This window comes from Psammomys obesus, unplaced genomic scaffold (assembly GCF_907164565.1).
Source record: "Psammomys obesus unplaced genomic scaffold, mPsaObe1.curated_primary_1811, whole genome shotgun sequence".
Lineage (NCBI taxonomy): Eukaryota > Metazoa > Chordata > Mammalia > Rodentia > Muridae > Psammomys > Psammomys obesus.
This window is the reverse complement of record NW_026585644.1, coordinates 44,440,436-44,457,551: the sequence shown is the minus strand read 5'-3', so window position 1 is coordinate 44,457,551 and position 17,116 is coordinate 44,440,436. Positions and strand designations below refer to the sequence as shown.

At 45.9% G+C, this 17,116-nt stretch overlaps 1 protein-coding gene across 1 annotated transcript in view; it reads right to left on the bottom strand.

Annotated features, from left to right (window-relative positions):
- Window positions 1–3,838: 3,838 nt before the first annotated feature.
- Tmem178a (transmembrane protein 178A) overlaps window positions 3,839–17,116 on the bottom strand; it is a 55,038-nt gene continuing 41,760 nt past the window's right edge. Inside the window, exons 3-4 of the mRNA XM_055622626.1 lie at window positions 15,121–15,258; window positions 3,839–4,805 (exon numbers count right to left, since the gene is read on the bottom strand). Coding sequence (XP_055478601.1) covers window positions 4,564–4,805; window positions 15,121–15,258 — 380 coding nt within the window. The 3' untranslated portion in view covers window positions 3,839–4,563. The remainder of the gene's footprint in view (window positions 4,806–15,120; window positions 15,259–17,116) is intronic.

Genomic DNA, 17,116 nt, shown 5'->3' with positions numbered 1-17,116 from the left:
TTGCTATATGCTTCCATTCGACCTCATCATACTACTGTCTGTTTTTAATGGCTTCCCTAAAAATGGGTGTCAAGGGAGTCAGTAGCATCTAGGGAAGGAGAATTTAAATCTGTGACTCTGACTTCATTGATGGATTCCACAGAGCTTTAAGAGCACCTACTGTAGCAGAGGAGACACAGCAGCGACAAGGCAGTCTGCGTCTTACAAGAGTCTTAATGTCCGGTTGATGTTTGTTAGCATGTAATCAGAATGTGAAGAGTAACTGTCGAGGAAAAGGGTTACAGCAGTGTTCAAGGACAGTGTCTAGGAGGGTTCTTGGTGGGTGTAAATTCAAACAAATCACGCAGAGATGCGGCTTTCCTCGGCAGGAGAAGCAGCCTTAGCAGGCCTTGAGGCAGTGTCAGGCACCAATCACCCCTGATGCTCAGCCCTCCTCACACAGTTCCACTTACCTGTGCTCAGGAGCCCAGGTCCTCTCTGTCCCCCCTATTTAGTTCACTTGTTTCATACCTTTGGATCATTCTCTTACCTCAGTTTCAAATGGGAAATCTTCAGAAGGCACATTCCCACCTCCAAAAAGAAATGCGTGTAAGTTGTCAGAACAGTGTGGAGGGAAATGGACACAGCCCACAGTGGGACTGTCACTCAAAGCGCCCTGTGGAAGCAACTGTCTGAGTTGATGCAATTTAGGATCAGAAAGGCTGGATTTAACTATCTACACCTGACTTCATTTTACCACAGCACAAACCTCAGGCTGGCAAGAGATTTCGTTCAGCAGCATCGTTTCCCAGGTGTTCAGCAGAGCTCTTGGCTCATGTTAAGCATTCCAAAAATAATTGTTGAAATATCTAATTAATTTTATGGGGGATATTATGTTCTGAGAATCTTGACTCTTAAGAGCCCCTGGTGATCCAAAGAAAGAGGCGAGGTTTCCTCAGAGTGGGTGGTCGACGTTCTAACAATGCAAGTCATCCACAGACAAGGCTGTTGAGAAGAGGCGCAATGTGGACCCTGCGGCTCTCTCCCCAGGGCTTTGGAAAAAGCCTTCTTTGCTAAATGTTATCTCTGTGTGGCAGGTAGATGTGATTTTTTTTTTTTTTTTTTTTTTAGCCTGAAAGTCTCAGATGCTCTGTAAATCCACTCATCCTCAGAGCCTTATCTTGCAGGACTGGGGAAAAAAATAAACTTTATGGGTCACTACTAAAGAGACAGAAGCACAGATGGGCCAATGTCTCTAGACTCTCAAAGGCTAAGACCAGCCCCTACTGAGAAGTTCCTGACTGAGGCTTGGTTCTTCCCAGCTTTTGAATCTCTTCTGAATCTGGACTTAGGATACCAGATGGATTTTGTTTGTTTGTTTGGTTGGTTGGTTTTTGGTTTTTGGTTTTTCAAGGCAGGGTTTCTCTGTGTAGCCCTGGCTGTCCTGAAACTCACTCTGTAGATGAGGCTGGCCTAGAACTCAAAGATCCACCTACTTCTGCTTCCCTAGTGCTGGGATCAAAGGCATGTACCCCCATGTGGCTTGAATATAAGAGTTTTTATACCAAGAGCCCCAGGAGCCCTGAACACCTGATACTGGAGGGCCCATCCAGCTAATTACATGATTGCCATCCTCTTCCCTTTGCTGTCTCTGAGCTGCCCTTGGGCTCTCTCAGCCTGTGAAGTCCCTCCTGTGACTCTCTCACGCCTATTCTCACTTCAATGGGCTCAGCTACATCTACTTACTGCCCATCAAAATCCCCCGAGGCAAAGAAATCATCTTGCCACATGGGAGCAATGAAAAGCAGGGCAGTGAACAAGCAGAGAATATCAAGAAATTTTCATCCCCCACACTGTCATGCTAAGCCATTTGAACCGGTCTCGTTCAAATAACAGTTAAAAAAAAAACACCCCCTAGGAGGACCCCAGGATGGGGGCCAAATGCCTGGTATTGACACCATTCACCCGCTCCCCAGAAGTAAGCAGAAATGGGGGACTCTTGGCCAGGCTCATTCCCATGTCCTCAGCTCCCACAACCAGAAGGCTCCTGCCAGCTCCCGTTTGGATTCTATGAACTCCCCCAGCTGCCTAGGAATCTGTCGGGCGTGTGAACCTTTCCACCTTCTGCCACCGTGAAGCTTTCTTCCACTCTCACCTCAAGCCTCTAGGAAGAGTCTCTGAAACTTGAAAAGTGACTCGCTCAGATGCTGCCGCGGTGGGTAGAATATAAATGTTCAAGAGCCCTGACATCTTCTATGGGGCCCTTTCAGAAAGACTTCAAAGAAAGTGCTCTCCAGCTTTGAGGACTTCCCACATAAGTAAGAAATGAAAGTAATTGCCCCTTTCTGGATGTATCTGATCTCATCTAGAGAGACTGCCTTGTTAACCAGGCTGGAGAGACTGTGAATGTGCCTGGGGCCTGAGCGGTGCGTGGACCCTCAGGGGAACATGGGGGGGGGGGCTGTGTATCACTGCCTCTTCCCAGCAGCCCCCAGGACGATGTGTGGGCACTGATATTTAGAAATAACCTCTTTCCTCTCTTGGAGAAATTGTTATTTTTCTTTTTCTAAATACTGAATTTGTCAGGCATTGTTGTTTGAGACAGGATCTCAATGTAGCCGAGGCTGGCCTCAAACTCACTTTGTAATAGTCAAATATAACCTTGATTGTCTGATCCTCTGGCCTCTCCCCCAGTTCGGAAATTACAGACATGTGCCACCATGCCCAGCTTAAGAAGTGATGGGGATTGAACTCAGGGCTTTGACATACTAGGCAAGAAGAACTCTACCAACTGAACTACAGCTACAGCCACTAAGATGAGGTTTTATAGAATGAAATTCATGCAGTGAAATTAAAATCTTAATGTCTTATTGAAGATGTGGCTTTCCCCCCTATTTACAGAATTTTATCATGTGTCACAGGAGATAGGGGCTGGCGTTGAGCTAAAAGGAAGAGCTTAGATATGCCCAGCCCTCCATTAGAAGATGAGAATACACAGTGGGAAGATTTTAAAGTGAAAAAAAAAAAAAATGAAGCAAATGTTCCCATTCCTGGTCCTCAGCTTCCCTGGAAGTCTGGTAGAGCTTTGAAGAGGGATGAATGAAGTAACATCAGAAAAAATGCACAGCCCAGCTGGGGCCTACATAAATGAGCAAGCTTAGTTGGTAGCTCGGGCACATTCTAACCCAAATGGTATTTTTTTTCCTCAGTCCTAGATACACATCAGAGTTATCTGAGTGTTTTTTCTTTTCCTTTTACAATTAAAGTTTATGCTCACCTGTGTCCCCTTGACTGAACTGTCCTGTTGAAGAAGTTTCCAGGACTTTCTGACGTACAGCTATGCGATGTTGAGAAACGAAAAGCCCGTAAGGCCAAGGACCATGCATGTCACTGAATGGACACCAGACAGGTGGGAAAGGGGTGGGGACTTAAATATCACAGTGAAATTTAAAACTTGACATTTGAAATTTTTGCAAATGGTATCTTACATCTAAATAGCTAAACATGTAATTGCTACAGAAAAGATAAATAACAATGACCACCGTAACAAGCGCAAAGCAATTAGGCTTAGTACAATTTGGGCTTGGTGGCTCATGCCTGTAATCCCAGCACTCAGAAGGCCCAGGCAGAAGGAGCACTGCAAGTTCGAGGCCAGGTGGGGTTACACAGTGAGCTGGAGGCCAGACTATATAACAAGACCTGACCTCAAAAAAAAAAAAAAAAAAAAAAAAAAAAGACAACCAACCAATCAAACAAACAAAATAATTGCAAATGAAACAGAGTCCTTGAATGGTCTATGTCTAGGAAAAGACTTGTTGACCCAGCTATACACAGAAAAAACACACAGCTAACTTAACAAGGGGCGGGGCAGTCATTTAATGCAGAAACCCAGTTAACATAAAGAGACACAAGCAAACATCAGAGAAGGCTTCAAACGGTGCTGCATAGTGATACGGATCAGCTCTTACACGGTTGGTCTGTTATTCCTCTGCGTTTGAATCCAGTACAAGGACAGGGAGCGAACGCCAATTCGTTAAAAGCAATAATAAGGCAAGAGAAGAAGAGTCCTCTTGTGACGAGAAACATCCACAGAAAATGCACAAATGTCAGGTGCTGACACGAGACGACGCCAGGAGGACATGTTCTGAAGATACTGCATTAAAACCGAACAAGCCTGGAACAGCGACAAGAAAATTATACTCGTTTTGTTATGAATCCTTTTGCAAATAGAAACGACTCTCCGGTAATCATTATATACAAACTTTCTGAAGTGAACGGAAACCGTACAAATTCTCCCATTTCTGTTCCTCATTTCTGAAGCCTACAAACGTCTGGTTGCACGGGTCCTCATTTCGCACAGTCAAAGCGTAAATAGTCATTAAAGCACTTGAACCCACAGTTGTTTTGTCCTTAGAAAGGTCGGGAGGTCCTGCACAGTTTTCTATCAGTCATCTGGAAAGGGCTGCAGGCAACAGGTTGGAATGTAAAAGACCTCTTTGTGCTTAGTACCCTGACGTGAACTCAGTTCCACTCCTAACGGGACTCAGACCCGCTCGGTAGCCGAGCCCTCTTCGGCACAGACAGTCATACCGTGGAGTCCCTGCCAGACTTTAGTTGTGCTAGCTTGGTCCGGCTGATGAACGGATAGGCAATGCAGAGCCCTCCAGCTGCCACGGTAAAACCTAAACTGCACCAGGCACAGAAGACGGACCAGCTGTAGCCGTGTTCCACGTCGTGAGGCAGGCTGTAAATGAGCTTCGGGACCCGGTTCAGATCGTAGGAGATGCTGGCAGCATACGTGCAGAGGGAGATGGTGCAGAAAATCCCTGAAAGTCACACAGAGAGAACAGAACAGTCAGTGCCGCCTTTGCTCGTAACCAGGCAAATGCCAGACAAGCCTTTGTGAAACTCACACATCACTCCACATTCGGGAACACCTGAAGGAATTCCTTCAAGAAGCATTGACAAATAGCAGAGAAAAGTTAGGTAACTCGTATCACTTCGATTTATTTTGCCTAGTTTAAGTAATTTTGTATGGTTCAATTTATGCTTATTTTAAATAATGTAATAAAAAAAAGTCATATCGTGTGTGTGTGTGTGTGTGTGTGTGTGTGTGTGTGTGTGTGTGTGTGGTGTGTCTCCTCAGTACTGGAGATCAAACTCCAGTTTTCATGAGAATAAGCACTTCAGGCCATTTTTGTTGATGCCGTTGTTTGTTTGTTTGTTTGTTTGTTTGTTTTTCTGAGACAGTGTTTCGCAGAGCCCAGGCTGGCCTGGAACTCACTCTGTGGGGAAGATGACCCTGTGTATCTGATCCTGTTGTCGCCACCTCTGGACTGCTAGGCATGTACCACCACGCCTGTTTTTAGGCGATGTTGGGGACTGCATCTAAGGCTTCTCAAACCCTAGGCAAGCACTTTGCCAACTGAGTGACATTTCCAGCCCTTAAAAATGTTGTTATTTTTGCGGGGTGGAATCTAGCAATCTCTCGAATCCAACACAAAATAGCTGTCGTTTCCTTTACTCTGTGCTGGAGACGTACGTTTCCATATGGTTGCAACCATTACACCATCATCTTGTTAAATGATTGTTGTGTTTATCATGTTGCCTGTAAAATTGAATGAATTATTACAAGTGGCCATTTTTTGGGTAAGATTCAGAATCTAATACATACTAGACTGTCACCAATTTCTTTTTAAAAATGAAATGATGAATACTTCCAAAAAATATAAATTAAATCTAGGAATTTGGGACTGATATAAAAATCTTAGTAAAGGTATTTTGTACTTCAATCATGCAAACTGTAATTAATTTGAGTGGTGAATATATATATATATATATACATATATATATACATATATATATATACCATATATACACACATATGTATATATGTGTGTATGTATGCTATATAGTGCACATGCATCATAGATATACATATATGTGCCAAATATTTACCTTAACATGTCAATATTTACATATATAATCATCCTTCAAGGACACTAAAATCAGAGCTGTGCAGACAAAACAAGAGCTCATTTGGCAAATTTCTTGCCTTGTAAGCATGAAGGTCTTGGTTTCGATACCCACCTAAAAAGCCAATCATGGCAGCACATACTTATAACCAAGCCCTTATAAGATAAAGACAGGAAAGACAGGCAGATAGATCCTCAGGGCTTGCTAGGAGCCAGCCTAGCTCACTGGACCAGTAACAGACATTGTCAAAACAAAACTCAAAGATTGCCACCAGAGGTGGGCATCTCTCCTTCCCCCTCTCCCTCACCCTTTCCCCCCACCAGAATTCTGATAAAAGTGCTTTCTTAGTGCTCAAGTGATGATCCAAGGGATAATTTATGGGGGTGGGCATAGAACGAAAACGGGGTGTTCTGCTGAGTTCATGGAATAAAATGAACGAATGAAAACAGAAACTGGCATTCGATCAAGTGTCAGAATGTCCAAACCCCTCACAGTCGTCAATCACACTCTGGATTATCCCTGTGGACAAAAAGAAAGTGGCATCTGTTTGCTGGGAAATAGCTTTCATATCCTTGGGGACAAACGAGGCACTGATTTTTAGAACTGAAAAGACAGAGGCAAAAAGAAGCAAGAGCTCTACCCCTGTTTTAATGTGTGGCTTTGGAGACCAAAGCCACCAGCCGAGAAACAAGTCCAGAGCAGGCAGTAATTCTCAGGGAACAAGGATCACCCTAATGCTATTTACAAGCTCTAGACTTCTGCTTCCATTCAGATCATGCAAGGGCATAGTACCTAAATCTTTTTTCTAAATGCGCACTTGGAAAATAAATATTCTTAAAAAAAAAAAAAAAGGATGCTCTAGCTGAGATAATTTGCTATTTCCTACTCTTTGTCTGGGTTTGCTTCTAATCTCTAAAATAAATGACTCTGTTGTTCTGAAAAGGATAAAGTAGTATCTTTTGACTTCTCTCTGTTTATTTTTTAAACAGCAGATATATCACTCTAATCGTCCAAAAGGGAAACAAGGATGGAAATCATTCTTTCGTCGAGAAATAGACCATTTAAAAGAACACTTCCCTGCTTTTACCAAGCCCTGTGTAGGACAAAAGTCTCTACATCTGGCCATATGACTGCACTGAGAACAAAAACCATATTTGTGAACAAGACCCTCGAAGGAATTCTGATGCTAGAACAATAAGGCTATGGGGGGGATTGGTCTCTGGGGGATCAACAGGTAGACCGTAATGTTGCAACGATGACCTCTTCCCAGAGAACACTGCTTCCTCTCTCACTTGAAAGTCCAACCACGGCTGACTGCCTAAAAGCAAGCATTTCTACCAGCAGCATGATGTTAATGACCCCTGAAAGCTTGAGTTCAAGCTTAGACTTCCCAAGCATCCTTTGATGTAAAATGCACTGGGCTGGGCTGCAAGAAATACTCACTCTAGTCTCAGCTCTCTGCGACCCAGATACTGTACCGCCTTCCCTCGAGCCTTAGTCTAAGGCAGGGGCTTGGCAACGCAAGTCTCTTACAGTGTCAAGCACTCGTAATTCTGCTAATCCGAAATAAGGCACGGAATAAGTGTCTTTCCTAAAGATGCCTTTGTGGCTACAGCACTGTTAGGAAATGAAGCTTAAAAGAGTGTAACAGCTTGCATCTGTTGCTCTCTGAATACATGTTGATTTTGGTGAGCGCCCCACCCTCCACCAGCTCTACAGGGCTGTATCTGCTGTGGTGCATGTTAGTACTCCGCCCTAGATTCATGCTGAATAGGAAAAGGGGGCGGAGACCCATATAACCCGCAGACATGACCAGGGCAAAGGTTTCTCCCTGCCTCGTGTCCTGAATGCATGTCTGTTTTCTGGGTGCGTGGTGAGCGCACACCTCGTGGACACTGTGTGAGATCTCTAGCTGGGTTTCTTTCTCACCCAAGCTTTAGGGGCTGAAGCTCCCTAAAGCTAAAATCTGTGTGCGCCCCCCCCCCCCCGCCCAGTGAGCAAAATAGAGGCTGTTTTGGTGTGCTTTTAGCATCCATCCTCCCTCTTGGATCCAACTTGTCTTTCGTTATGGTTTGGAGCTTAACTGTCCATCAAAGGACGAAGGTCGAAGTCCTGTTTATCTGCATGTGAGGGTTAAATATAATAATAATAATTGTGTGTCAGTGGTGGGCCTGAGAAAGGAAGTTGACATGTAATTATCCCGTGAGCCTAAACTCGGGAGGAAAGGGAAGACAGTAGCTGTGGAGGAGGAGGGGAATTACTGTTAGCTCCTTTTCCAGGTCTCAAGCCACAGCACTAAATAGCCAGTTGGGGAAAGGAAGGATTATGTGTCAGCTTCCTCTCTGGAGCTGACCGCTCTATTGTACTTAACAGTGAGCATGACTGGGAGACAGTGGAACCCTTGACAGATGGGAACTGGTGGGAAAAAAATGAGGTCACAGAGGTATACCCTGAAGAAACTATTGGAACTTCATGTGCTCACTCTGTCCATGAGCCCAAAGCAACGGGGCCAAGAGACCATGAACTTAAAACTCAAACCATGAACCCAATAACAAAACAAAACTTTCCTTCTTTTTAAATTGAACTACCTAGGTGTTTGGTCATCTTTACAGAATGCCAATTGTTAAGATCTAAGTGATTAGGTACCATGCAATAGGTGTGGTCCAAAGAGCTTTACTGAGCCCTGAGGGCAGAGGGAGAGAGACAGAGACAGTGGGAGAGCGTAGGAGAAGAGAGAAAGGTGGGTGGGATGGGTAGAGCGCTGTGAGAGAGAGAGAGAGTGTGTAGTGAAGGGTTGGTCCTCTATATCTGGCGCTCAGCTGAAGCATGGCTGGCACACACCTGTCGGAGCAGGTGATGACGTCAGGTTGCTAGGCAACCTAGAAGCGCTAGGAGTGGGCTACCGCATCGGCTTGTGGACCACTAACACACTCCGCAAATTTAATTGTCCCTTTCTCTTTCCTTCTTTGCTTTTTTTTTTTTTTTTTCATAAAATATCACATTCATCTCCTAGCCACTCAGGTTCTTTTTGGAAGAGGTACTCGTCAAACTGACAAAAACTGGTTTGCCTTGCCTCAGGTGACATGGAGTAAGGGAGACCAGGCCTACTGTCTGCCCAGCTCCATCCCACAGACCCCTATGGGGTGCTACCCTCCTGCAGTGCCTTTCCTCCTCCTAAAAGCTCCTCCAGTTGTTCTGGGAAGAGGAAGACAAGGGAGAGGTGAACAAGAAGAGCTGTTCCATCCAGAACCTGCAGCCTTGAGGAAGTCTGCGAACACCTAGCGGCTACAGCTGTTCTTGGTATAATAGAAAAGCTTGTTGATGACCATACAAGGAAATGTACTGAGAGAACACAAACTTTTACAACAAGATCTTGCAAAAAGAAGTCTGTCCCTTTAGAGATACTAAAAGGAAAGGCCCCTGGGGGTCCAGGTGCATGCCTTTAATCTCAGCACTTGGGAGGCTGGGATTAATCTCTGTGAGTCTGAAGCCAGCTTGGTCTACAGGGTGAGTTCCAGGACACCCAGAGCTACATACTGAGACCCTGTTTCCAAACAAACAAACAAAAATTCTGAATCTGATCACATCAGGGAAAAACCATCATTCAAATAGCAAAGGCACACCTACTGCAGTCTGAGCTTTAGCTTAGGTCATTGATATTAGGAGCTCTGTTTTAGGTTCCACACACATCTTACGGTGTCCATGTGTCTGAGCTTGGTAAAGCTGCTGTAACAATGTACTACGGGACAGGGTGACTTAAAAAAAAAAAAAAAGGCTACTTTATAATTCCGGAGGCTGTGCATCTAAGCTCAAGGCTTTAGCATGACAGTTTACTTCTGAAACCACCGTAGTTTGGCCATGTAACACTTCAAATCCCCCCATTCTCTAAGACCAGCACGATCTACACTGGCTTAAGACACAAGTTTCCCTTTAAAGACCCTGTTTCCCAGTTAAGTCATACTTTGGGGTCCTAGGGGCTGAGGGTTCAACTTATAAGTTGTGGGAAACTCAAACCCTTTGCACAGTGTGTGTTTGGGTCTGCTAACTGGATGGGGTATACGTCTATCTCTTTCATTTGTTTTAGCAAGACTATACTGTCTTAATGCCTTATATCACTGCTTATTATTATCGTCTATGCCCCTGACCTAGTTCTGGTTAGATGCGAGGTAATTTTATGTGATCTTCTTGATCAGGAATCCAAAGTGGTCTGTCCACTTTCCAACATGCATTGCAAGCAGAGGTAGTAGATACCTCTTGGATTATCTGTAATTTCTATGTATTGGTTAACAGACATAAGCTCGTAGAGTCAAAAAAGCCTGTTAAACAAGTACAATCGACTTATTAATACCCTATTAAGAAATAATTCATGGGGGCTGGAATGATACTTCAGTGGGTAGGAGCACTCCTTGCTCCCGAAGAATCATCAAAGTTTGATTCCTAGCACCCACACAGTGGCTCACAACTTGTCTAACTCTAGTTCCAGGGGCTCTGGTGCCCCCTTGTGGTCTCCAGGGGCACTGCATGCACATACTATACAACAATACACGCACATAAAAAACATTCAGACACACAAAATAAATGTTCTTTTAAAACTTTTTAAAGAAAGCAGTTCATACCAAATTGCCCCAGTGAAGGACTTAGCCTGCTCGGCAGGTTATTTCAGGTAATACTGCATTTCATCCCTAGCAGCCTAGTTCATAAGGTACAAGGTACAAGGTACAAGGCTGTGAATGCAGGTATTTCTGCTTTCAGAAAGTCCAAAAGCTACAGGCCAGGGAGAGAGGTTAGTTTTTCATTCTTCCCTTCTGTTTTGCCCCCACTCCACACCCTTACGCCCCTCACAATCTCCCACAACAAGCTCATACTTCCAGGCCAGCTGGTGGCCCCAGGAGAAAGAGGATCCCGTGTCCTGAGCTAGCTGCTGGCTATCACTGGGAGTATCTTCAAAGAGTGACTAATTGCTGGTTTCCTGATAACCCCTGTGTGTGGCTTCTTCCCTTATGAAATATTAAAGGCTTTTCTGCCGATATCCTTAATTAGAATACACCATGACATCACAGAAGGGCAGAACTGGAGGGGATCTTCAGAATGGGACAGCAAATAAATTCATGTCCCTGGTCATCAGCTTGATCTCCTGCCCTAAAACCTCCGAGGTGCCCAGGGCCAGCTTGGATGATGTAATTAGGGTAACTGAGGCCCGTTCTTGTTGACCTCCCTCCTTTGATGTGCCTAAAAGGCTGGGGAGCAGAAGTTGTTTCCCTCTGCCTAGGTCATAAATAACCGACCACAAAATCCGAAGGCATAAGCATTGATTTTCCTTTCCCTGTGCCTTCAAAACACAGCCTGTCCGTCATTCGGGTCTTTTCGCCCTTTCAGCAAAAAGGACTTGTTCCTTTTTACATAGATTATTCAAAAAGCCTCACCTCCATTGTCTTAAGTAAATGGTGTGTCAGGCCTACTAGAGGCAGAGAAAATGTATAGAAACTAAGCAAACAAACACAATGAAAAGATCCACAATCTGCAATTCTCTTAAAAAAAAAAAAAAACCCTAATCTTTTCTGCAATATTGTATCCATTTCCTTTAGAGCCAGAGTGCACCTGCCCTGAGGCAGAGCCATTGCAGTCCTCACCGATCCTGCTTAGGGTGGTTATTCATACATTTTGTTGCAGAAATGTTAATGTATTTGATTTTGCAACAGAGCCCCAGACCTTGTCAACCAGTTAGATAAAACAGAACACACGAGCCATATCCCCTTTCTAAAATAAAATATGAGGTCTTGAATTCCAAAACATGTTTACTCCCCAGGGCTTTAGATGATGTATTCAGGGCAGGTGGTTTAGGGTAGTGGTCATTCTCGGCTAAGACCTCCTTCAGCAGGCTCTTTTATTTAGATACACTGAAGCAGAGGGAGGACCAGCCCAGGGCGGGTGCTAACAGCTCCTCCTGATGTGGCGAGGAGGCCACCTGCACTCTGTATCTTCCTCTGCTGACAGCATGGGGGTGTCACGCGCCATGGGTTCTCTTCCAGAGGCCTCAGCCTAGGAAGGACAATGGGTACAGCTGGCAGTGAGACCCCCACCTAGGAAGGAACCTCTTTATTCTATTTTTATTCTATTTTATTCTATTTTTGCGACTTCTGGTGTGTTGAAAAGTGGTTAAGGGCCAGGGAGAGGTTTGAGCAGATAAAGGCGCTTGTGCAGCCCGAGTCCAATCCTGGGAAGCCACATGGTGGAAGGAAAGGAACCGACTCCCGCAACTTGTCCTCTGAGTGCCTCAGGCACACAGTGGTATAGCACACGCACCCACACGCGCATACGCACAAACACACAATGTAATAAAAAATAGATCAGAATTTTATAATAGATAAGATTATATTAAAACTGGTAATCATTGCAGCGGTTACTACAGTCATCTAATAGAATGCTTTGTTTATTAATGTTTTGGGGGTGTGTCTATGTGTATGTGCGTAAGTGTGTGAATGTGTCTGTTGCCGTGGAGGTTGCAGGACAACCTTGGTGTCATCCTCGGAAACTCGGTCTACCTTCTCTGAGACAGAGGCTCTTGTTGGCCTGGATCTCACCACATCGGACTGGCCAGCAGTCCCTAGAAACCCCCGAGTCCCCGTCTCCCACCACTGAGACTACAAGAACATACCCCCACATCCAGAATTCTATTTTTATGTGGGTTCTGAGCATTAAACTGAGGTCCCTATGCTTTGGGAGCAATCACTCTTCTGAGTCAGCTATCTCCCCAACCCAAATGTGCCGTCTAATGTGGCTGGAGCACTCCTTTGCACTGCGATGAAAATGGTACCCTCTAGCAATGGGCAGGAGCATAAGGCTGGAAAGTGAGGGTCTCTCTGACTCAGTCTGTTGTATATGACACTGCGTGCGAGCGTGTAATCTCAGAGCGTGTGCTATCACAGGTCTAATGGGAGGCCTCTTGGAGGGTGCCTACCCCAGGTCCTTCTCTGGGAACCCTTGCAAGGCTGAGGAGTGGGGTTGGGCATGCAACATGGCAGCCCCGCTCTCAGATACAAACTGGTAGTCCGGAAGCGGTAGTTCCACCTTCAGGTCACCAAGGCTGGCCCTTGGGCAACGCGGCAGGAGGAGGAAGGTTGTGCCATACGCTTCTGCTTTAACAGCACAACTGTCACATTGTTGGGGTTCTCCGTCGAGGGGCTGCTTAATCAGTTCAGTTCAGGCAGAGAATGAAGACGCCAGTGTATTAGAAGGGGCTAAGTTTAGCAACAGAAATCTGTGGGAGGGCTGCTGTCTAGAGCTGCTGAAGACAGCTGGCTTAATTAAAATCAATTCTTTCAACCGTTCAGAGCTCTCTCTGCCTGCCACTTCGTGAGAAGGCACTCCAGCTCAGCCACCTACAGGGTTAACCACTATCTCGTTGTGAAAGGAGTTTGAAGTCATGGTTTGTAGCAACAAAAACAAAAGGAACTTCCCTACACCCCACTTCAAGTGACAAAAGAGCAGAGCACCCTGAAACCATCAGCTCTTCTCCGTGGCCACCAGATGCTGGACTTCCACCATCCTTTCCGTAAAAGGAAAGGCCGAGAGAAGAGGAGAAGATTTTTACTGACTGTGAAGGCCCAAGCCAAGGCTTAAAGGAATATTTGGGCATTTTGTTCAACTTGTCTGGACTACTCACAAACATGTACTCAGAGCCTGGCCTTAAGGGCTCCAATCCTCCTTCCAAACCTCGGGGACCAGCTTCAGCCTTCCTGAATTACGTCACTGGACATCCATCTAGACATTTTGCTGAGCGTGTTTATGACAGTCTACAGAGGAGGCTATATCACTGCACGGCAAAGGAGTAGAGTGGAGCATAAAAGAATGAAACCATCTGTCATGTCAGGGCCACGCAGTGGGCATGCTAGAAATAAAGGCACCATTTATCAGTGGGCTGTGAGAGAGATGTAGAAAAGATGGTGTGGACAGGAATGAAAATACCATGATGAAGCCTTTTGTTCTGTATACTTAGTATATGCTAATACAGAAGGAAACCAGATGGGGACAGGCCTGGAGATGTGTTGCCAAGACACGGGCATGCTTATCACACGTCACATAGGGAAGTATTGGGAAAATCCTTGCCATGTTCACCTGAGGACTAAAACCTTATGGAAGGGTAGCATTAGTTCTTTTGCTGGGACTTCTACTACTTTGTGAAACTTAACTCGCCATTTTCTCATTAACCACACCATAACTTATTGCGGAGGCCGAAAGGGAAACCATTTCTTTTCTGCAGCCACCTTCAGCCAGCCATTGACCCAACTCCCAACTCCTTTTAAGAAAAAAATAGCCTGTACTTGTTTACCCAAAAGAGCCCAACCAACCAACCAACCAAGCCTAACCACGTTTCCACACCCCTTATGTTTTAAGTAAAGTCATCCTTTGATTAAATCTAGCAGCTTCCATCACTTCAAATTCATGCTCTTCTTTTCGTTAAGAGATCTCCGAGGATGTCGTTCCTGACCACGGCTCCCACTCTGTGTGCTCCCTCTCCGTCTCCTACCGCTCTCCCTTCTCGGAATGCATTCACCCCTCTCCTGCTCAGGGGTCTGGCATGGCGGCTTCCTCAGCCCACAGCTCTCTCCCAGCTCCTGGCTGCGTCTCATGATTTGACTCAGAAGTTGTTTGTTGCCTCAGCGTCGCCCAACCCCATCGCCCCCTGCTCATCCTCTTCACAGCTTTCACGGCCCTCGCAAGTCATTCCTTATATCTCTCCACGATAAAAAAGAGGCAGGGGCAGGGACATTGCTCCTTTCCCTCACTATGTCTCTAAGACCAAGAGCAGCCACTGGGACAGTAAATCCTCCAGCTGACACGCCAAGGACCCCAGCCCCAGGTACGTGGACTATGAGGGGACTTTCAGCTATTGACCTTCCTCTCCTTGAGGGATCCTGAGAAACAGTGGCCCATCTTTGTCAAGAGTCCAAGACACAGAATTAAACAACGGGACAGAAAACAGCCCTGACTCCAACTGGGAATGAGCGCGGCACACTTACCCCCGACCTGCTAACCCTACCGTGGGAAAACCCGGCAGTGCGCTTTGTACGCTCACTCCCTTCTCACCAGTGAAAACAAAATTAATAGTGCCGTGGCCAAGCTGAACACTGTGGCAGGGGGAGGAAGAAAATGTGTACAGTGTACCTGTCATGAGGAAGAGGAGTCCAGCCACGTGCTGGGTCAGGCTTTCCTCCCAGAAGAAGCTGACAGTGGCCACGATGCAGCCACACAGCAGGACAGCCACGGCCATGCCCAGGAAGCCGGCGGTTATTCTTCTTAGATCTAATCTCAAAAACAGAAACAGACCGTCACAATCGGAGGCGGGGTCAGGAAAGGGACTGAAAATTACAAGACAAGGAGTTTCGTGTGCACTGTGAGAAGACGCTGCATGGGCAGGCTCGGGGCCTTCAAGGCGAAGGATTCAGGGAGCCCTCCTCCCATGCCTCTGTGGATGCATGGGCTGTTCATATCCGGGACAAGCAACCTGAGTAATCTTTGCCCATGTGCCCCTCTGTGTCCATGCAGAACTCAGTTACAAGTACAGAATAGATGAGGGGACAACCTCCGGCGAAATATGAATAACGAACAACATGCATAGTAAACTGGGTGAGGAAGATTCAGGAAACACATCCCCAGCCTTCAAAGAGCACCCCAGATGGAGGTCAGCGTAGCACAGTGGCTCTTATTAACCTGGCTTCTTTCTCGTTGGAGGAAAATGCCTAGAGAGCAAGCCTGAAAGAGGGTTTTGTCTGAGCATCACGGATGCCAATTAGTTTTGTTTGTTTCGTTTCTAGGTACTCCTGTCTATTTCCAAGAGGTATTTAAGAAAAATGTGAGAAAGTGAAGCAGACACGGAGAAGGAAGCAGCCGAAAGTGCGTGATGGAGACAGCCAGCTACTCATAAACACCTCTCACCACTGAGGTACAAGTCTTACAAGCAGAGCGCCTCTTTACTCAGGCCAAAGAGGGACTATGCCCACGGGACAAGTCTCCACCATATGTCTGACAACATCTCTCTCAGCTGCTCTCAACCTGTGGGCTGCAGTTCCTTTGGGGGTCAAATGATCCTTTCGCAGGGGTGGCATATCAGATATCCTGCATATATAGTTAGATTACAATTCATACGCTAGTAAAATCGCAGTTATGAAGTAGCAACAAAAATAACTTTGTGGTTGGGGGTATCACCACAGCGTGAGGAACTGAATTAAAGGGTCACGGCATTAGGAAGGTTGAGAACCACTGCTCTCTAGAGAAATGTGTCTTTCACTTACAACCCTTTAGCAACGCTCAGGTTGTGCACCTTGTGCGCAGTTTACTTTTTCTCATTGTTTCTTTCTGTCCTTCCTGCTTTTGTGTATGTCTTTATTTGGAACGAAACAAAGTGAAAAGAGCTCTTCCCTAGGTGCTTGAAGTCTATGATTCCTCTTAGAACAGGGGTTCCCAGGCACACACCTGCTGCACCCACAGCCTGGCAGCAAGCCTGAACAAACACATGCGTAGTAGCTCTCAGCAGACAGCAGGATGGGGGTATAGGTGTCTCTGCTGCGGAGGAATTATCTTAAGGCCCTAAGCAGAGGGACGGTGGGCGACAGTGGCTTCCAATCTTGGTCATAGCAGCTTAGCCACAGCTGGGTTTCCCTGTTTCTTGTGGGGGGTATTTGGGGGGAGGGGGATGGTGTTGTCTATTTGTTTTTTGAGACAAGGTTTTTCTGTGTAGGCTTGGCTGACCTGGAGCTCACTCTGCAGACCAGGCCGGCCTCAAACTCAAACAGAGATCTGTCTGCCTCTGCTGGGATGAAGGACATGTGCCATCACCATCTCCTGGCTTTTATCCAATGACTTTCTAAGTTTTAAAGTAGCCATCAATATTCATACTAAACCCCACCCTGACAATGTATGAGCCTCCATGTTTGTAGTGAGACTCGGGACGGAACCTTTCACTCTACACGGTGATTCCCTGGAAGAAGGAGACACTGTCTCCAGTGCATGTCTCCACCACACAGCATGACCACAGAACTCTTTGCTGTCTGCTCACTGGAAAAGGTGGCAATGTTGACTTCTGGGACGCACAGGAAAGAAATCAGTGTCTTGTTTTGCTTTCACATGCCCCTCACTACTAGGCAGCTTGAACCAACAGTTT